This window comes from Haliotis cracherodii, unplaced genomic scaffold, assembly GCF_022045235.1.
Source record: "Haliotis cracherodii isolate W230 unplaced genomic scaffold, xgHalCrac1.p SCAF_3, whole genome shotgun sequence".
NCBI lineage: Eukaryota > Metazoa > Mollusca > Gastropoda > Lepetellida > Haliotidae > Haliotis > Haliotis cracherodii.
In genome coordinates, this window is record NW_027266286.1 from 49522294 (window position 1) to 49545479 (window position 23186).

The 23186-nt window shown below is 39.7% G+C and overlaps 1 protein-coding gene across 3 annotated transcripts in view; it reads left to right on the forward strand.

Annotated features, from left to right (window-relative positions):
- Nucleotides 1-23186, forward strand: part of LOC139473853 (E3 ubiquitin-protein ligase rnf213-alpha-like) — a 148826-nt gene that overhangs the window by 8254 nt on the left and 117386 nt on the right. For all 3 annotated transcript variants that reach the window (XM_071256623.1, XM_071256622.1, XM_071256624.1), the window contains exons 2-7: nucleotides 2125-2459; nucleotides 7256-8058; nucleotides 9927-9976; nucleotides 16541-16702; nucleotides 20458-20669; nucleotides 21134-21432. In XM_071256623.1, coding sequence (XP_071112724.1) covers nucleotides 2141-2459; nucleotides 7256-8058; nucleotides 9927-9976; nucleotides 16541-16702; nucleotides 20458-20669; nucleotides 21134-21432 — 1845 coding nt within the window. In that variant the 5' untranslated portion in view covers nucleotides 2125-2140. The remainder of the gene's footprint in view (nucleotides 1-2124; nucleotides 2460-7255; nucleotides 8059-9926; nucleotides 9977-16540; nucleotides 16703-20457; nucleotides 20670-21133; nucleotides 21433-23186) is intronic.

A 23186-nucleotide genomic window follows, 5' to 3' on the forward strand; every position in this document is an offset into this window, starting at 1 on the left:
GTCTACTCATGTAGTCTGCAGGCTTGTTTTCACCTTTGGCAGGTTGATGGACTAGCTGATACATGTATGGAGTTAGGCATATTCTCCAATATTCTATTCTTACAGATGCAGGCTTTTGACTCTTGAAGATGCCCCAAAAAGGTTTGTGATCAGTGATTAGCTTGAAGTTTTCACCATATGTGTACAGGTAAAAACGTTCTGCAGCCCATACAACAACTGCCAACATCTCGTGCTCAGTTTGTGAATACCTTGTCTCGGTGTCAGATAATGCACGGCTGGCATAACTGAGAACCTTCCCTTCATGTGTGAGTGTTGTGCTTACACCTAAAGGACTGGCGTCAACAAATAATTCAATTTTCTTTCTTGGGTCAAAGTAGTCCACGATTTTTGTGGAGCTGAGCGCATCTTCAAGACGTGTGAATGCTTGGATTTCAGGTTTCTTCCATTTTCGTGTAGTATCTTGACGTGTCAACTTCAGTATGCGTTCAGTAATTGTAGCATAGTCAGGGATGAATCCTGCCACATACTGTACAATACCAACAGCGTTAGAAATTGGCACTAGTCCCATAGTCCTTGCCAAACTGTCCAATGGTAAAGGTATCATAAGGACTAGTAGAAATGTGCCCTTTTTAAGGGTTTTGCTATATGTTATCATTATAAGGGCTAGTGGACGAAAACTGTTAGTTTCTAACCCTGAACAAGCAAGGATTTGACTTCACTCGGTGTTGATGGTGCTGGTGTATTGATGATTGATGTTTTCAGAATCTGAAGACAAGCCACTCTTTCCGAATACATGTGATCTCCGACTTGGAAAACTCACATTTTGATTTGTTCAGAGTAACAGTATTTTCTTCAAGTCTCTGGAGAACTTTCTGCAGAATGTTACCATCTGTTTCTCTGTTTTACCATGAACAATAATATCATCAGAGATATTCCGACATCCAGGAATATCCTTATGGGCAGACTTCTGTAGCTGAATTGATTAAGTTATCATCAACAATGGTATACAAAAAGATCTTCTTTATTCATATCACCAGAATGTGAAGCATTCGTAAAATCCCTATAACAAACCATACTTGGTCATGCCTTTGAGGCTTGAAATGTAAACAACACACATGTGAAAAATGATTTAGAATTCCACATTCACTACATTTCTTACCTCTTGCAGGACATTTACCATCATTTGGGTATGGAAAGCCAAAAAAAATAACATGGCCTGTCCACTTTGTGTTGATTCTGTGACTCGTTGATTTCGTGACGCTTGTGATTGTCGGTGATGATAGTCTTGTGATTGACTTGAATTTCTGTTAAATCTGTTTCTTGACTGACTGCAATGATTGAATCTCTGTGAACAACGACCACTTTGTCCCTGTTAATCTGTTTCTACTTCTCCTAAGTAAAATTTATAGAATTCGACTCCACATCCGAAGCCTGAAATTCACTTAATTCAAGAGATTTTCCCGCACTAAGTAAGTCTTTCAAAACCAGGGCCCCGTTCTTCAAAGCGATCTTAGCGCTACGATTATCGTAAGTCACTGTTAAAGATTTGGAGTTACGATCAACTTAGCGCTAAGATCACTTTGTGGAATGGGGCACAGGTTTTCTCCGAGAGCTCTTCTCCTTAATCTTTGCAATGTGCAACTGACAAAAATTTGTGCAGCAATTTTCTCATCAACATTACCAAAGTCACATGATTTTGCAAGCTGCCGAAGACGTGTACAATATGCATCAGTGCTCTCTCCATCATGCTCTTTTGCATTTCGAAAATTATTATGGGATAGCACATTGACCTATGATCTGCAACCTATGACATGACATCAATACTATTGTAAACACTTAAAGTACCTATCTTCCCGAGGCAAGAGAGTTAACTGACTTTAAAAGTCCTGGGCTCGATCGCAGCGCCACCAGTGGCTATTACGAGTTATATCCCTTCTATGCCTCACCTATGGACCAATCAGATTCCACATCTCGTATTACTTGCATTAATTGTCCCGTGACCATGGACATTTTTACATTTAAGACAGTTATTTGTGTGTAGTAAACCATCCAAATATTGATAATAATATATGTAAGATTTTCAACAATTTTCAAACATTCTGTATCTATATGTTTCTGTTGCAGAAGATTCAATTCCAACATGAAGTGCAAAGGCAAGACAACGGATGGTAGCCTTTGTAGTTACACAAGTGAGAAAGCCTACAAGTTTTGCCCAGAGTGTGGCAAACCTCCTGATGAACCTGTCATAACAATTACATGTCCAGGGAAAGGTGACCAGCCGTGTGGAGAGCCAATCAAATCAAACTTCAAGTTTTGTCCCGAATGTGGCTGGGAAATTGATGAGGCTATATTCACAAGACCAACAAAGAAATGTCCATCATGTCATGCAGATGTGATAGAAGGAAAGAAGTTCTGTTTAAATTGTGGTAAAGGGATCTTACCCATAGATGATAATAAAGGTGAGTGTTGAGTACTAAGTTTGACTTCTGTATAATTATATATATATCACTTTTCACAGTATTTGTGAGTTGAGAAATAACTATTTGCATGCTTAAAATCCCATATGAAAGCAAAGGTCTTTAAATAAAGTAGGGGATCATGAGATATAAAATGGTAATACCAAGTATTAGAACAAAGATAAGTGTTGACAACAAACATCCTATGCAAGAATGTTTATGTCTGTAAAACACCAAAACACATCCAATAGGTAGCAATACGGCACACTGAACCCCTAGCAGAAGTCAGCGGCCAAAACGTTCAATGTTTATTGGCTGTGATTAGCAAACTATGGAACAAGTACCAATAAACCAAAGATGCTGATGATCGACCCCGTTCAGGGTGTCCCAGGTCCGCGACAAGAGTACAGGAACGATTGATCTGAAACCAGGCTGTACAAAATCGAGCCCAAATGTCAAATCAAATTGCTGCAAATTTTCATCAGGCTACTGGAGTACAGGTTTTGGATCAGATGATTAGGAATTGTCTGCGTTCAGCTCATCTCCATGCTCGACAACCACGTGTTGTGCTGCACCTTACAAAAAATCGTTGCTGGTCACGTGTCATGCTTTGAGCTGAGTCCCAGTTCACTCTGCACTTGCTTGATAGGCGTGGTGGTGTCTGTCAATGTCAAAATGTATGTAAAGCCAAAGGCAAACATATACCTCATGACAGAATTTGTGGTGGATTGGTTATGATGTGGCGTGGCATCACTATGACTGACCAAACCTCTCACCATATTGTGCAAGGAAGGGTCAGTGGACACTACTATTGAGACGACATCCTTTGTTGTCCTGGTTGCAAAGCGTGTGGGTTGAAGTTTTGTCTTACAGGACAACCCCCATGCAACGTCACCTCCAGCAGCACAACATCCATACAATGCATTGGCCAGCAATGAGCCCAGGACTTTCAACCATTGAACAAGTCTGGGGCATGATGGGGGAGAAGTCTGTGTCAACTTCATAGGTGTCATGTATTCACACATTTATGCTCGGGAGTATGCACGCCAAACACAACAGAACATGGAAGGAAGCCATCATAGTTTACTCAGACATTGCATCCATACATGACGTCATCATATGAGATAATGTGTACTTTGGTTATTGCGGGAAAACTGTATCACACAAGATGTAAACAACTATAAGGAGAATACACTACAATAGGCTGCAGACCACGTTGGCTAAACTTGGTTTGCAACTTCATATCTTCCCTACTACTTTTGTGATTGCATTAATATTTAACGCTTGATGATGGCTTTATGTCAAAGTAAATATCAGGCATATTGTTGTTCCAAATAGCCAATTTGAATTCACTTTGTGGTCACATTTTATTGTGTCATGTGTTTTGTATTCTTTGTGTTGCTTGGTACTTCTTATACATTGTTTAACCTATGCTTCCCCATGGTTATTAAAGTGTTTTATTCACTTTCCTTTGCTTAATCTTATCCTTTAACCTCTGTGTTCTGGGATTTAGAATATTACATACATACACAATCATGGTGGGTACGCATTGTGATTACACCTTCTGCTTCATTGCAGATTTATGCCCTGTTGTACTCCGTGCTACATTAGCAAGTCTGGCTTGGACCCCCAACCTTTGTGTCAGTACAGCAGAGATATATGTTCAACTGCTACAAAATGTATCTTTTGCATACCCCTCTCTCTCAGCACTCTCCAGGTACCTGAGGTTCTCTCTGAAGCGTCATTCACAGCAAGTTTGTTGACAAGCTAAAAAGAAGATGTCTGACTCCTCGGAGACTGCTACACCTCCACTAGCCATGGCTTATCCATCTTCTTTGGGCTGGAAGCCCCAACCAGCGTCTACCCCTCTCAGATCAACCTCCCCAGCATCTCTTATATGTACACTGACTGGGCAAACAACCTCACCTTTACAGGTTGGGGGACTACTCCTGAGACGACATTGCTTCAGACACCAATGACCACACTGACAACAACGCCTATCTACACTTCTATGACACCCCTTGCGCCAAGGACCCAGAGATCGGCCTTCCCACAAGCATACTACCTGTCACAAGTGCTGGCGCTAGTGCTCCTGAGCAGCTACACAAAGCCGATGGTGCTGGGTTTCGGATCTCCATTCTTCCAGCTGGCTCCTCCAGGCTCCCTATATGGATCCCACCTGGTTGCAGATGATGCAGTCCATGTTTCAACAGATGTGTAAACTGCGCCCTCTACGTCTGCAGCATTGCCTGGCTTGGCTATGCCATCTTCCTCGCGGGACCCGTCATCACATGGGTCAGCTGTCACTATCTTCCAAGTTGGCACACTCCAAGCACAGGTCCGGGAAGCATTTACCTATCCTCTGTTCGCAGCACTACTACTCAGATTCATCTGAGGGCTCCTTGGTAGATAATTACAAGACATCCTCTGAGTGGGACACCCATCTCAGTATTATCCACATGATGGACTGGATGGCAGACAGCCTGACTCCAGTAGCGACTTTACCTGGCAGGGCGTGGACAGATGAAACACTATTTGGTCCAAGCCTGCCTCAATTCCTCCAGATCCAATGCTGAAGGATCTAGTCTCAGCACTGGACGAGGAATTTGCAATATTATCTTTATCGTTGGCATTCAAGGTTCCTCGTTTTAGGAAGGATGATTTCAGTGTCCATAGTTTGGAGGTAACAGACATGGCACACATCGCAGACAAAAGTTAGCCATAACACAATCTCCTTGTGGTTACAAGCTCTCATTTGGCTTATTATGAGATCACTGGATTGGATCCCCCCAGGGCCAACTACCCTCACAAGATCAGTGTGGTCGCTGGACATGCGATTCGCTTTCATAAAATAAAGGTCCATCGTTTCCTCAAGCCCTTGGCAGCGCCTGGCCTCTAGGTGCGGGTTCTGTGAAACTTCCCGCCAATTCTCCCTGTCTAATCAGTGTCCGTTCAACATTGGCTGAAAAATTCCATGGAGAGGGTGATAGTACTCTCGTAGAATTTATTTAATGTGGCTTCTGGTAGACATAATCTGTACCAAAACTTGAAGATCATCACAAATTCACGACCGATTCGACATTTGACAGAATCATCATATGCTACGAGGTACCCGCCACTCTGAATCATCGTTCACAGGACAGGACCAGAAGTCACAAATATCATGGAGATCAACTTGCTCCTACACCAGCCGCATCACACAGAACTCGAAAACATTGAACACGAAAACACCACTTGTCTGTCTACCACACAGTTCTCAGGGGATTGTCCATTGGTGGAGCTTGAACCCCTTCTCTCCGCAAAATGCGTGATTCTAGGTTACTTCACAGGTTGATTTTAAATGTCGCGTATCAAGAACTGTCTGACTGTAAACCTATCCAACAAGAATTAGGTCAACTGACCTAATGTTAGCCGTGCAGTGTATTTGTACAGATTGGTTTGCATGCTTACTTGTATGTAATGCTGCAACCATTCGATCAAATATCTGTCGCTGCACATGAATCTACTTCAGTAGATTTCCAATGCCTTCATGTGGAGTAACAAGGCACCACCCTTCATTGTCACCTCGATAGAGGAACAGGAGAATTGGTTCGCTGACAAACACAATTTTCCATATATCGTCAAGGAACGACACAATCACAGACCCTCCTGAAGTTGACTTTTCAACTTTACAGTTTTGTAGACACCCTTATCCTAAATCTGCTACCGACTCTTCAACAGCCGCTTACACTTCGTCAGTGGCACGTGCTCCTGGGATTGCTCATGTCAGCCCAGGATGTGACGATCTGAGGTCAACTAGACTTGTGTCTGATCCCCCAGTTCGTGGTGCCTTACATAAGACGTCCGGACCATTGATCCATTGCTATACCTCTCAGCTGTTGGATGGTAGAGTCGAATGTCTTAGAAGGTTATCCCTGATGTCCCACCTGTTCGTAGATGCATCTCCAAAGGGTTGGGGTGCCCATCAGGAGGACCATACGACATCAGGGATGTGGTCTGGCGCACAGTGAAGCTGAAATTTGGCTTACCGTATACTTTTTATGCAAACTTTTATGTTAAAAGCAGTGTCCAAAATAACCGCCTGCCTGTAACTTTTCTGTTGGGCTGCATGAAATTATATAGCAGATAATTTTAAGACTGCTTATGCATTTAGTTTTATTATAACTCATTCTAGATTCCCAAGTAATTGTTTGCATTATTTCAACTGAATCAAGACATGATTTGCCTTAGTGTGTTTTTTTTTCAATATTTATTATGCCTGAATGCGGAAAGGTAACTTTGAAGATGGGCAGGCAACACTTATGGGTCACCTAATTGACTGTCTTGTTACATTTAAAAAATATTTGAAGCCTTGTTAAAAAAAACCTTTAAATCAAAATTTGCAAAACGTTTTAGAATCTTAGTCTATAAGAATATTGAAGACTGAGATCATCATCAATATCATTGTCAAAAACAATGATGCAAATCTTATTCTGTATTTTTTTTCCCTAGAATCTAATGCACAACATTTTCTTTAACAAACTACATATATTTGTCACTAAAATAAGTTGGAGGTGTCAGAATTATTTCTCCTTGAGGCAGGTAAACTTCAGAGCTGGTGGTTGTCTCTGCTTGAACATATATCTCTGCTTAAACTCACTGAAAATGTATTCAGATTGATCATGTTGATGTATAGCTAAGAATGTATCACCAGAGCAACAGTGCCTTGATACTTCATATAAAGTATTTTACAGGAATTATCAGTGATTATTTGTGTAGCCTTTGTCTGATTAAATAATGTGTGTGAATTGTTTTTTAAGACAAAAGACGAGAAGAGGAGCAGAAGGCTGATAAAAATGCAAATGTCGCAGAAACAGCAGTACCCTTGACAGGAAGTAGTCCTGATGAAATACAGGAGACACTTTTGACAGCTGAATCGGAGCAGAACAAGCAACAACAGTTTCCCACAATAACACAATCTCCTAATGTTGCATGTGTGTCTGTAGTGTCAGCACAGACCTCTCCGAAAATGAAGAGGAGAAATTCAACTGAAATGGGAAAGGAATCCAAAAGGACAAGGGCCACACCAGAGACTGGAGATGCTTTTCCTACAGTCACTGTTGTTGCCAACACCACTGCAGCTCATGTTCCTAATGTAACTACTGCTAGTGTTAGTATCAGTACACAATCCACAACAACTGCCACTGTGCATCTGAAATTAGAAGATCCACTTGCTTCTGGTTCTGAAGATGGTAACAGGAATGAAGGTGCTAATGGAGTCCAAAGAAACCCAAACCCAAATAATTCACAGAAAAGCTATGAGAGGGACGCAAGTGTTAACACTTTGAAGGATGAGAAGAATTTGATCAACAATGAGACTGAAATATTTGGTGCCTCTCATTCCAATAACTGTAATAGTCAAACAGCTTCTCAACCTAGTGATGCCCAGAATCCAACAACCGCACTTCCTGAAGCAAAGGACACTGTTACAGATGACAAGAAGAAGGAAGGTTCTACAAATGTCAAAGAACAAGCAAGTAATATTAGACAGGGTGATCAAAAGCCAACATATAGCAGCATTGTAGGAAAGTCATCTGGTGACAAAGACAAGCAAGGCACACAGGTTTGTTGGCACAATATCAAACTTTCCTTGTTGATCATGTTTATTTTCAGGTGACATGTCTGCCATTATTATTTCCAGCAACAAATATATGAGGAATTTGTACCAATTCATTCTCAATACTTAGTACCAGTTATCTCAACTTGTTCTACAATCCAAATCCTTTAATGCACCTCTCACTGAGGGAAATCAGCAAAGACAGGGCGGTGCTCCTGGGGACAGCCATATCTCAATGTTGTCACGATTTCTTAGATTAAATCAAGAAATTCCATTCAGTACACTAATTGATACTCTTTAGTTTTGTCTCTTGATGCTGAAAAATTATCTGGAGCCCTGCTAAAGCATTTAGTCCATTTCAGGTACCACTTTAAACCATTGAACCTGATATACGCACTTATCCAAATCTGTCAAGCTTCATGTGTAACTACAATTGTGCATTTTTGGTTGCTGTACACATGGATTCAAATTGGGCTCTCTTGTGATGTTGGAGGACCCAAAACACGTCCCAGACTGACAGTGCTTTTGTCTGCCCAGTGGTTTTGATATGGAAGTCATGAATTCCTTAAGCCCAGGTTTCCACAGGGAAGTTACACAAAGAACCACAAGATGCTCTGGAGATGTTCAAGATTGGGTGGAAAATACCACAAACACACTTATTGTGTTCTGGCATTGAGGAGCACTGGGGTCCTACCACTGCCCTTCTTTACTTGTCATACCCATCTAGGGTACTAATCCAAAGACTCATCAGGGAAAAGAAAACAGCAGAAGTTTACTCTGGGTGTGAACCAGCGTAGCCCTCTCAGCCAACCTGGCTGTGGCTTTGCCAATTTCCTTCAGTAGTACATTAAAGTGTTTGGCTAGTGTTCAGCAATTTGAGATTAGTCTCTGTTTTTTTAAGTAAGTGTAGTAACATATTGCTTCATTATGTCACAGGTGACCTAACAACTTAGTATCATTAATCATCTAACTTTAAACAGATTTATTACATGACTATTTTAAAAGAAGTTTGCATGATGTACATGATGTAGGAAGTGACTGAATGTGAATTTTCTTACCATGCTTTCTGTGATGAGGATAGATATAGCGACCAACATGTCCATCCGCCCCTGTCCTCCATCTGCTTTCCATTTCTGGAGCAGAACTCCAAAACCATTGAATATTTTTTGTTGAAACTTGCTCTACAGATCAGTCTAGTGGTTAAATAATTGTAATTAATGAAATCTGGATGAGACAAGTCCATTGATTGACATTGATATATGAAATTGGGATACAATGTCATACATAAACCAAATCAACGAATTTGACACCCCGGTCCCGTTAGTTATCTCTTATGACAAGCATGGGTTAATGAAGACCAGTTCTAACCTGGTTCTTCATGGGGATATCATTATTGGATAGATATATTGATTAAGATCAAAAACCAGCATTGGTTTACAATTATGAGCATACAAGGATGAAGGGGGATGGATGACCCTGCCTTTTTCAATTACACAAACCGCTGCTTTTAACTGACCTGTGGACTGTAGTAGCATATGACAAATTGTGTGTACCTCTGCATATTGAATAGTAATTACTCATAATGCCCAAGGATGCAAGGATATAAGGAACATATTCAGTAATTCTAATTGAGCATTATAATTTCTGCATCATGTTGATTGAATAGTTCATGTCAATTGTTTCATTGTGTTCATTGTTTCCAATGCATTAATGGCAATAGACATCCCAATAATGCTTTGTCACAAATAACTAAAGATAACGTCAAAGATGATGGATTTACAAACTTAATTCACTTTGGACAGGTAACTTTGGACAATATATTGTTGTAGCTCGTAGTTCTTTTCTAAATATCTCTATTCCTATCTGACTCTCAGCAGAAACAGGGAGATGGAGGAAGACAAGGGAAAGGAAGAGGACCCCCAAGGTAATTCAATGATTTAGGACAGTGCCTTCAAAAGAGTGTGTGAGTCATGGCAGCCTTATTGTAAAACCCACTTTTCTCTATTAAGACACCATGATAATGAGATTTAGATAGTATGTAGTGGCATGCAACAAATAGTGACTTTAACTACTGATCTGAAAGCCTATGTCTGTCTGACAAGCCACTTTGCCGTCCGTAATCACTTCGTTTCTGGAGCACAACTTGAAAACCATTCAATATGTTTAAACCAAAATTGGCAGATATCCTGAACACATCCTGAAGTGGTGCATTTTGCTATTTGCAGATTTTTGGCATTATTATTTTATTTTTATTTCTATGGAAACAATTTGTACTTCGTCTTATAAGGGGGTGAATTTCATTTCTGGAGTACAACTCAAAACACGTTAAGTATCTTTCAACAAGGCTTGGCAAATATATCAAACAGATCCTGAAGTGGTACCTTCTGCTTTTTTATGGACTTTGTCTCAAAAGGGGCTGTTGGATTTTGTTTTTGGAGCAAAACTGTTGAATATTTCCAGATGAAACTTGCTATACAGATCAGCCTAGTGCTGAACTGGTGCCTTTTGATGGTTTGGTGTTTTTTAAAATACTGAACAGCTTTATTTATTTCTTCACTGAACTGAAGGTATCCAGTGCCTATAAGTAGCCAAACTCCTTTCCTGAATTGCTCCTGATGACACATTATTATGTTTTCATCGAAAGGTTTTTATCCTCTCTTTTAAACGAGACATCAGATGATGACAAATCCCCCCAGCCCCAACAAATTTGAAAGAACAAATCATCTAACTTGATGAAAGAATTTCCATTTAATCTGTCTATTCATATACAAGAGAAGTTATTGAGCTACCAAAATAATACCATGGAATTGGGATTCGAAACTTTGTATTTCTATGTCAGGTACTAACCAATATGAACAGAGTCAAAGTGAAACTCATTGCATTGGAAACAAAAAATAAAATTCTAAATAGCAGAAGGGACCAGTTGACAACCTGGTTTTTGTGTGTGAAGTTTCAAGAAAGAATACCTATTAGTTTTAGAGATATAGTTGGGACAAACACACCACTATGAACAGTGTCAAAGTCAAACTTCTTGCCATGAAAACTGGACAAAATTGTTGAATAGATTTTTAGTTCTGTTCCTGAAACAACACCTACAAGCGTTTTCAGTTAAGTCTAACTTGTTTCCATGGAAACAGGTAAAAATCAAATTTCGAAAAATTCCTGAATAGCAAAAGGCACCACTGGAGCCTTTGGTTATTACATGTACCAGGTTTGGATGAAAAGACTTTCATGATTTTCAAATTGTGCTCCAGAAACGAAATCTACCGCCCCTTTTAGTGATCTCAATGGCTCAACTGTCAACTGTGCAAGTCCTTTTTGCTATGTTAGCTATTCAAAACATTCAAATGGCATGGCTATACCCAATGCAGGCGCAGGTGCACATAGTTAAAGATATTATTTTACCTAAACCTAGGCAGATAAAGTTATGAAGAGTTCATCCTCACATCCAAACTGTTGATTCTCTAACCAAATGATATTTATGCTCAAGTAAAATTATTTGTTAAACTTAATCTATCTCACTCTATGCATTTCATCCTTCTTCGATCCTGGTGTGGAAAACGATCCTGAAGCAAGTTTCCAGCTTCAGACGTAAATGTGTGAAATGTGACAGTGATAGACGTTCTAAGTCTACATCGGCGGAACATGGACCTTTTTCTGCCAAGAAATCCCAATATGACCATGCTAACGATGGTTACATCAGATGCCACTCCTTCTAAATCAACAGACAAATCATCTGCTACATCTCCGCTAGTTATTGATGATTGGACAGCTAGGTTTGGGATCAACTTTCCTATTCCAGACATTCAAATCCTAAGGATTGCCTACAATATGACAGTAGGGATCGGGATCACCATGCTCTCCCTTAGTCATCAAACTTAGGTATAGGAGATGTTATGACATCTGGATCGGGATCGGGGTCGGGATCGGGATCGATGAACACCTCATCGAGCTTTGTATGCAGTCAATCGTCAGAGTATCAGAGACAGCCAGGATGGGGATCAGTAAACCCCTTCTCAATCTTCTTACAGAGAGGATCGGGGAAGACAGGACAGTCAGGATCGGAATTATATTACCTTCGGCACTTGAGGATTGACGGCAATACGACAGTCAGGATCAGGATTGTCCCAATGTTGATCTTGACTATTGTCATCCTCTATCTTGAATGAGGAACCTAGAGAAAAGGAGCAGTTAGGACAGTCCACATTTCTACAATTAGTGTGTCCGCTATGATCAGTAGTCCTGTGTACCAAGGGCCAATTGGACTATCAGGGTGTCCCAGGTAACGTGATGATCCGTCTCTCCATCTATGAGAACATGGGATCATCCCCAAGCTGACGAACATTGAAGATGGGAAGAGGTTTGACAATAGTTAATGGGATCATCACCCGGCTCAAAGTGATGATTTGATGAGTATTTCCAGGACACTCAACAAGGAGACAATGATCAGTCAGGGGGATCGACAGGAGTGTTCTCTGAACCCTCACCATGTTTATCGGGGGAGAAGAGAAGATTATAACCAGGGTTCGTCGCTGGTCACAGGATAAAGACCCTTGTCTAGAGATCTAAGATTGTCACAAAAGGACCGATTAAAAAGAGGATGGACAAGGTTGTCATGGGCTACCCACTTCCTGAGATCATTGTTCACAACCATCATTATTTTCACATACGGATATACACACCCTGGCTAATGTTAATAGCAGTTTATATAGATGTATCTGTTCCAGGAGGATCGGCAAATGTTTGACGATCAGAATCAGTAATGTTACCCCTCTCAGGATAGATACATGTATAACCGATAAAGTGAGGATTGACAGGATCGTTCATCAAACTTTCACCAGAACATTCGTCAGAATTTCAATGATTTTTTACATTTTCAAGACTTATTTACATGCATACATATAACAAAGATCAAATTGTGAATCACCTGTCACATTACACATTATACAGGGACGTGGTTGCTTGTACACCAATATTTCTTCGGAACTCGGGACACCATCTTGTCAGTCTGCCATACAGTTCACAATGTGTTCTTGCATGATGGGTTTTTGAGTGTGTTGAGCTTTGACCATGTATTCGAAACGAGTATTCGAATACAGTATTCCATGCATGGATTTTAGGCATTTGCATGTCACATGTCAGGACTTTTCTCTGGAATCAGAACAGACTGACCTAATGAATGAATTCTACTTTCCTTCAATGCCCAGTTTCTTGGAACACCGCCACTCTTAAGCATGGTCTCGATCACCTGGCTTTGAACCATCATTTGACCAAGGGATTTCATGATCAGCCTTGATCTATAAGATGCAGCTTCAACCTTTACAATGTTTTCTGCAATCGTTCCTGAAGAAAGACGACTGCAAGATCAAGATTTGATGCTGTTCACACCCGGATGACAGATCGTATGATCCTGCCAGGTGACAGATCCACTCAGTTGACAGATCCATCCAGATGACCAACGCATCACCTGTTCATCAATGCCTCAATGATTGGTTGGAAGTACACTGGTTAGATCAACAGGGAGCAGGGCGTCAATCTGTGGACGAACAAAATCTACAATAACATGGAGTTCAAAGCAGTGGTGTTAGCCGTAAAACACTGGGCACAGAATGTATGTGCATCCCGACTGATGGTTCATTAGGACAATGCATCGGTTGTGTGGTACATCAACAAGATGCGGATCGACGAAATCTACATCACTCCTACCAACGATGATACAGTTTTATAACTGGTAGACTCACTTCACATTCAAGCTCCAACCAGGCACATGCCGAGGATTCAAACTGGATGAACCATCCCCAATGCAGTTGCAGCTTCACCAGCAGATTTTTCAAAGAATTTGTCAGCTTCACGTAGGCTCTCTAGTATCACAATTTGAAGGTTACTGCAAATCACAGTGTATTTGACCCCGACCACAGCATCGTCTCAACAGTTAGCTGAATACAGCGTTAGAAATTGGCACTAGTCCTGTAGTCCTTGCCCGTTAGTTTCTACAGCTGTGAATACCCTCAGGACTTGCGACCTTGCGGAAACTGAAAGGATCGATGCTCGCTTATCTGACAAGCCGACACATTTACGGGATTATCGCCTCCAGTGGCCTCCAACCCACATGAGCAAAGGGCAGTAGCGCTGAGCACGGCACTACATAGTAACTTACATTATCTGCAATAATGTTGTTTTTGGAAGTAGGACATTGTGTTTGTCTTACACTACATGAGGGACATATTGGTCTCGGACGTACAGGGCCTTCACCAGAATGGACCACATGTACTGGCTCAACAACTGACATGAGCCTATCAGCAGATATGAAGATGGCTCAATACAAGCCTTCTGGCAAAAATAAATTACTGAAACAAATATTTGAATCTGTTCGACCTGTTTGTTTCTAACAGTTCAGGTGTTCAGAGACTTGAATTCCCGATGGAGGGAAAGAATATTCGTCTGTAGAGACATCAAAGTCGTCACAAGGCACTGACATTTCAATAGTGTCATGGATCCTCTAATTGTAAGCCTCTATCGGATTATGGTAGTCTCGGTACATGGTTTAAGGACTCGTATGAGTGTTGTCGATCGTTCCTCTTTGCTTTATAGCTTACTCAATTACTGCTATCACTTGATAGCTTTAACGAAGCGAAAAAAGATATGCCAAGCTGTTCCGCCTTAAGTCTTAGAGTGGATGTGGGAGGTAGTCTTGAAGAACTTCACGGGCCAGACCAGGGATGATTCTCTCTCTCTCTCTCATACCCAGGGTGAGTTGTTGATTGTTTTCCTCTTCTTGTTCTTGCTCGCTAAATCACTGCAGTTGTGGTTGATAGCTTTAATGAAGTGTTAGAAGAGATTGCAAGCTGTTCCAACACACGTCTTAGATCGTATGTGGGGGGCAGTACTGAAGAACTTTACGGACCGGACAAAGACTGGACCTGGGTACAAGTTGTGGCCGAACAGGTTTGCCTCGTTCTATACTATGCGGACGATCATTAGATTAATGTCTTGTGGAAAAACATGGAACATGTGAGTTACCTAACCTTATGATGTGTACATCCTAGTTGCGCAAAGGTTGTTTTTTTCAGAAGCAACCCATACAGTTCTCGTCTTTGACGACCCAACACGATGTGATGATCACTTGATTGGAACATGGTTTAGGATCAGCTTCCTCATGTATGTTTCACAATTGAGGTCTGTTACAGGCTTGGGTATCTGCACCCCACTTTCCAAACGTGGGATAATTGCATAGTGTGATTGAGGATAAGTTTTAAAAATTTGAAAATTTTATAAGTTGTATATTTATAATACTTATTGTATATGTATAATACTTATCCTATCTCACACACAAAACCCCCACCCAACCATCCCCGCATCACAGTTACAACATTCTGTACTCTCTACGAAAGAAAATGAGTAGGCTGTGGACATCATGTGACCAGGCAGCAAGGGATTCATTCATTGCACGGACCATTGGTGGTGATGGTATGTCTATGGCTGGGATGTGTTTGGGTGAGGTGTTGTTTTTTAAGCTGGTTGCTTGTTTTAGGATCGTTTCCATACCAGGTTCAAAGAAGAAAGATGAAATGCATAGTGTGAGATATGATAAGTATTATTAATTACAATTTATGATAAACTTTTCATTTCCCACATTCCATGCATGTCAATATCTCTGCCTTGTTATTGAATTAGATGGTATTTTCACTATTTACTTTTGATTTTGATACTTATTCTTGTTATAATCTTATCATTACTTGAGTGCAATTAAAAAGCAGTGATTTGCAAGATATCGAGATGCAAGATACATTATTTTTTCTACATTGTCAGCAATATCCATAGAGAAGTTCAGATGATGGTGCTTAAAAGAAACTTATCCAGTCTGTGCCCAGAACTAGAGTCTACTAGCTTAAACTTGGATCTAAAGCAACATTTTCAAATTTTGTTCTTGTCATATGCAATATTATTAGCTGAGTTTTCAAGATCAAGGTACATTTTACTGGACTCAAACTTCAGACTAGTGGCTAATATACTGGTATTGAGCTTCAGTTCTTAATCTGAATGACATGATCAGTTCTGTCCCTCCAAAATATCAGCTCTTTTGGAATCTCAGTTCTGTATGAAATTATAGAATATTTTTTCAATTTAATAAGATTTCATATACTATGAATAAATCCAAGTCACATTATGATTCCAGATATATAATTTTAGCGGTAAAGGGCCTTGTGCCCATGGATTCTGTTGACATGTCAAATGTCCTGAAAAAACATTTAAAGTAATATTAAATGGTGGGTCCCTAATCTGACATACTGTGATATATCTGAAATATAGTTAGGATTAAACAATACTTACTATCTATTTCAAAGTGTAATGAAATAAAACCTTCCTTTTATGGTCCAGAGAAAAGTACATAATAATATAATATTATGATACATAATGGGAGCATTTTATGTTTAAGCCCTGACTATTCTGTTGCTCTTTTGTTTACATGGTGTTTATCTCTTTTCAGACAAACAATTGCAGAAAGGGACAATACTGTTGAAGTTGTGTTCCATGTAATCATATCGGAACAGATAAAACTTGATCCCACTGCAGAAGCTGTACACATAAGATTTGGACCATCCTCTCTGGGAGGCTGGGATTCAGAAAAGTGGAAAATGGCTCTTGTAAGGTAATTATCTTTTCTTAGTAATTAAGCAGTTCCCTGTGAGAAAGGACCACTTGCCTAATATGTTTTTTTCAAATTTCAGCGTTTATCAAACATGCCTTTTGACTGATGTTAGAGGCTTCAAACCTGAAATACTTCTAAATATCCCTTGGGAATTTTCTGACCATGCTGACATTTGATTGGATGCTGTGGAAGCTAGGTCAAGGTCACACATGTTGAATTAGGCCCAAGATTGGGTGATCAGACTCACTGACTTGGTTCGATGCTCATGATGTTAATCACTGGATTGTCAGGATGATTCTCCCGAGTGAATTTGAACCCATACCAGTGTGGCACTAAGGTATGATGCTATACTCTAGAGTAAAATATAATATTTAGGATATAATCCTTTCTTCCACAAGCACTTTGAGAAATTCAGCATTTGACACCTAACAAGGTAACTTGACCTTCCCTATTATCATATGTGGGACAGATCTAGGTTAGCACTGGTTTTCGTACTAATATCTGGAGGTGATCTGTGATTCTACAGAAGAAACGACAGATTAGATGTTGTTAACACCATATCTGATGTGAAAGCAACTAGAAGTGACGCAAATGCAACCGAATGGAGATCGTTCATAGAAATGGAAGTGATCTCATCACAACCAGAAGTGACGTCATAATACAGGCAGTGATGTCACAAAGATGCCAAATATCACAGTATTTACAATGAAAGTATCAAGGTATTTTGAGTAAAAGGGATTTTTTAATGTGGTGTAAGCAAAATTGCAGGACAGCTATGATGTAAAAGAGGTAGTATTCTTAGAATTATACACAATCGTAACTATTGTTTGATTTTTATTTATTTTGTCTATAAGAATGTTCACACTTTTAACTGCTGTTTTATGTTAATTAAGTATTTCTATATTTATCATAACGGTAAGACTGTTCACTTTTTTAACCCCTCTTCAATGTCAATTAAGAAGTAACTCTAACCTAAGCTGAATTATGATCATTAACAGATTACAATCAATTAAATTAGGTGATATTAAACATTTAGTACCTGGATGTAGTATGCCAAACTCAATTGACTTTGTGAACTAGCTGCAAATGAAATGCTGATGTCCAATTATGAGATGAATGTCATTGAAAATAGATATATGATAATATACTCACATGCAAAAGTATGCAGTATACATGTTATTTATTTTCAACAGTAAAGACAAGAAATACTAAAAGGGCAAGATTGACAAAAATTTGACTGAAGGCAGTTTAGTGGATTAAAAGGCAGATGACATAATTGTTTTTTTCAAATGTTAAGGGCTTACACAGTTTCGGGTCAATACCCAAAATGTCAGTCAATACATGGTGTGACCACCATTAGCATTGATCCTGCCACACATCTCCTGTACATTGAGTGGATCAGACGATTTGTGAAGGCCCTAGGGATCCTCCTGCACACATCCAGAGCAGCTGTGCGTAGTTCATCAGCAGTTGTAGGGACTGGGCGCACATTGTGCAGACGCCTTTGAACCTCATCCCACAAGTGTTCGATGGGGTTCAGATCAGGGCTGAGGGCTGGGCACGGTAGAACACGGATGTTGTGTTGTTGAAGACAGGCCATGGTAGCTCTGGCAACATGGGGACGAGCGTTGTCCTGCTGGAAAATGTGTTGTTGATGTTGTGCAAAAATATGGAACAACCGCTGAGCAGTGACGCCGTGTCCCCGACCTTGACCAACATTCAGAAAGCACATGAGTCCAAGTCTCGCATTTAGTCAAATCCCTGCCCCTATCATGACGCTAGGTCCACCCCATGGATCCCTTTCCACAACGATTCTGTCAGCGGAACGATCACCACCACGACGCCAAATTCTGACTCTTCCGTCTGCATGGTTGACACAAAAGCGACTTTCATCAGAGAAGATGACACGCCTCCACTCACAATTACGCCAATTGTGATGACCCTGTGCCCACTGAAGCTATGGTTGGAGAACAGGACAACGTGCTGGTCGGCGACATCTGAGGTTGTTGGAACGGAGACGTCGGATCACAGTGTCCCGGCTAATGTGTCGATTATGTGTTCCCATGGTCTGTCAAGCACTTTCACTTGCAGTAAAGAACGGATGTCGCTGGTGTTGAAGGGTAATCTGCCGATCTTTTCGAGGTGTGGTGACCCTAGGACAACCGCTCCGAGGAAGGTGATCTGTGGTCTGTGTAGCATTGTATCGATGCAGCAGACGTTAAATTGTGGTTATGTTAACGTTGAGATGACGGGCAGCATCTTGGACAGACTCTCCAGCTTCCAAACATCCGATAGCCTGGTTTCTATGAATTTGAGTTAGGCGTGGCATTGTTGATCAAGGAGTGGTAGGTCCAAGAATCCGTCACAGTTTTATACCCACTAAAGTTCGTGACAGTTCGTGCATTTTTGATTTCGCAAGATTTGTATGCATGATACCCACATATTCATTGAAATGTTGCGTTTTGGCGATTCGTTTTTTATGTTGCGTTTTTACTCGAGGCTTCCAAAATGCAACCAAAAATATTGATAACACCATCAGGCTTCACTACATGCTAAAACTCGTATCAATTTATGGTTCCGTGTTCGTTACCTATTTGCTTAAAACCACTTGCGTTTCTTTTGCGTGTGAATATATATATAATAATTTATGTCATTGGAAATTAACTCTTTTAGTTCATGAAAAGATTTTTTTATGAATCAAAATTAGTGTTTTTTATAAAGTTTAATTTGTTGTAGTTCTTGTTAATGTTATGTAATAGATGAAAGATTGGTCCATTCCCATAGGTCACAGCACTGTGCTGTAGACCATAACTAGTGTTGTTTTAAGCTGTAGTTCTTATGGCTTGTAGTTCTCATAGGAGGACACCATGATGTCTACAGTGGGGGTCTTGACTTTTGGGTGACCTTCAAATGTCAAGGTCACTTGACTTCACATCAGTGTTCATTCTACAGAGTAGCATTGCCATGTCTATTTCAATAAGGTCGCAAAAATACTCACACATGTGCAGCAGTGGGGTAGCATGGTTTCCATTCAAAAGAATGCTTCACTTGCAAGTATGTTTACATTGTAAATATAGTGCACAAATGTTACAGTGAAAACTCCATCACAATGTGTGACATTGTCATCACACTCAAATTTCTGGTGCAATGAACAAGGTATCACTACAAAGAGCTTGTTGTAGTTTCTGACATTTAAAGGCATTTAGTGAAATCATAGATAAATTCCTGCATTGAACTTTCTGTTTCAAACTTGCACTAAAATGGGCATGTGTATTCCCAAGTAATTTTATTCAACTAGAAGTGCTTGCTTTCAACTTTTTTAGTTAAGTAGGTCGGGTTGTAGAATTATCTTATACTGTATCAGACATCATTATAGGGTTCAAAGATGCACATGCATAGATAATGGTAAGGTCAATTGTCACTGATTTGGTGAAGTCTAAGTGTTTTAGGATACCTGTTTCTAGTGGAAAACATTTGGGGCATTCAGGAAACAGTGGGGATGGGGCTGTTTCTGACTTTGCATGTATTGCAGATAGCGTTCAAGTTCAGTTTTGTTACCAAATTATCTGATATGGTATGTACTTATCACTGTCTTTCCAACTTGTGCAAATATATTTTATTGATATTTGGAAAGCAATGCCATATGTCTGCAAAGAACTACTTATTTATTGATATGATGTCCTTTTGAGATAATCTACACATCCAACAAGTGAATTGTGGTCCAAATATCTACTTTTGGTCTTACTTCATTTTAGGGACATCTCTGAGAGCGAATTTGAATATACCTGCCATGTACCAGTCTCTAAAGATCTGTTAAGAAGTTCTTTTCGATACAAGTACGGCATACAGCATGGCAAAAACCAATTCACATGGGAAGAACCTTACTACAGGAAAAGACACTACAAAGACCCTCAAAAGATTTGTAATCGTGCATTCAATATTCCAACCTCATGGAAAATGCACCAAGGTAAGATCCCATCTCCTCATACAGCAGCACTGAAGATTAAACCATTGGCATCATGTTCTGTTTCCAATGCTCTTACTATTCAAAGATTTGGTACTTACCATAAAACTTGTTTGTTCTTTTCTTCTCACAAATCTTTAATGGCTGATATGGTGTCTATATTATCATTAACAAATCCAACAAGGACAAGTTAATGCATTGTTTAATAGATGGTTCACTATTGTTATTGACCAATGGCCATTTTCAAGTACAGTAAACTACGGTTATAACGAACTTGAGGGGACCTCTAACTTTAGTTTGTTATAACCGTAGTTCGTTATAAGCATATATTCAGCATAACTATAGCAAATAGTCGGGACCAAAAAATCAGTTGGTTATATCCGTCAGTTTGTTATAAGCGTGTTCGTTATAAATGTACTTTACTGTAGTATATTTTTCAGATTGTTTAATGTTTTGTTTTATCATAGGCACATGGCATCAGTATGATGGATTCATGTATCCAAAAATAGAAAAAGGTATCTGGAACATAGTCAAAGGTATGTGGAAAGGAAGCTTAGAGGACAAACTCCGTGCTGACACTGAACGTGCCACTGAGATTTTGTTGCCACCAGTTGGAGAAGTCATTACCTGTCTTTCTCAAGAGAAACCTGAAGGATCAAGAACAGCAGAAGATATCCTGGTTACTGTTTTCATGGTGTTCTCAGGCATGAGAGATCATATGTTGGACAGAAATCTAAAGGAATATGATTATGGCTTGAAAAAAAAGGTGAATTGTGAAAATTAATATTATCTTATATAATAGAGTAATTAGCCAGGCCCATGTACATGGGGATGCTTTAAGGATTAGCCTGAATTTGAACGCTGCTGTTCTTTGTTTTTGAAACTATGCAGTACTTTCAGAAACCATGCAGTGTTTTGACATTCATGTCAAAGGTCAACGCCATCCTTGTGGTCATAGCCTGAATCAAAGTTAGTTTAAATGGTAACCCAAGAAGCATTTACTGTAAGTCATTGAAATTTGGTATATAAATTAATGGCAACCTTGATCCCCTGAAACTGAGTGACTGAGGATAAGGTCAAGGTAACAGTGAAGGTCATTATAAAGTATTGTTTGCCATTTTCACTAAAATGCCCTTTCTGCTGACTATTATTGAGTCTTATTTATGTAGTGGTTATATTGTTTAAAACTTATGTATAACAAGTTATGACAATATTTAGATATCCAAACTACTTTCAATGAGCATATGCAATTTCATTTTTGAAACCATATGATATGTCACAACACAGATATCATGTATATCTCGTTTACCCAGGGCAGTCATTTGGGCACATTGATGTCATGTCAAGGGTTAAGGTCATCCTCCAGATCATGGCCTCAATAGACTTTGTTTACTGCCCAACTCAAAAAGATTAACTTCAGGTTAATGAACTTTGGTACATGTTACAGATTAGCAAAGGTTGTGAATATGTTATGTGTAAGGTCAAGGTCATGGTGAAGGTCATTCAAAAGTATATTGGACACTGAAGGTTAAATCTACTCTCAAGGTCATACATTCCAATAATGTATTATGCTTACTAAATGTCGAGAAGGATTTCCTGATGGTCAGTGAAACTTTTTTTAAAGCATTGCTTGTGCCTCCTCAGCAGCCAAACCAAGGGCCGTACATTCCTTTGCCTACAGCAACGCTGCCTCCAACATGACAATGCACAAAATACACAACAACAGCAAAGCATTCTTCCTCAGCAGTATCTCTCTTGGCAAGATAATTCCTGCCAAAAGGTTGATGACCTGTCAAACACTTTGATGAGTGTAAACAACCCATCATTGGCCAAGAAAACTTGGTCCATTTTTTTTTACCAAGTTTATGATAGTGTAATAGGGGCTTTAGACATGTGTTTTTCCAAAATGGTAGAGAAATCACTAAACCGGAAGTGCTCATAACATTGTTATTAAGGTAGCGTCAGGCATAGGACCTTCTGTTTCATAATTTTACTGCATTGGGCATACATTACTCAAACCATCGGTGATGCCAATCTACCAAAAGTGCTTATAACTTTCTTATTAAGATAGTTAGGGGAATAGGACTATTTGGTTTAAAATTGGACAACATTAAACATATTTCCTAAACCAGAAGTTATGTAATAAGTGTGAACATGTGTCTTAAGGTTCCTCTTCATAACACACTTTTTTTACTTGCCTTGCAGATCTTCTGACTGTAAATTGTGTTGAAATGGAATATATCTTTTTCCTGAATGTGCACTTTTTTTATCCTGCCAATAAGCTGAGAGCATATTGCACACACACACACACACACAAGGACCCACTGAATTTGACATATATTGAACATGGGAGTCAAAATAGAGTTTGTTGTTGTTCCTGAAAATTAAAAGGGAGGCATAGATGCACAACAGTATTCCTTCTTGATTTGTCGGGGTTTGCATTGCTTAAAGCTTCAGATGTGTTTCAGGCTCTCCTCCTACACAATTTTTATTGTTTTATTCCAGCCAACCTGTAGTGTA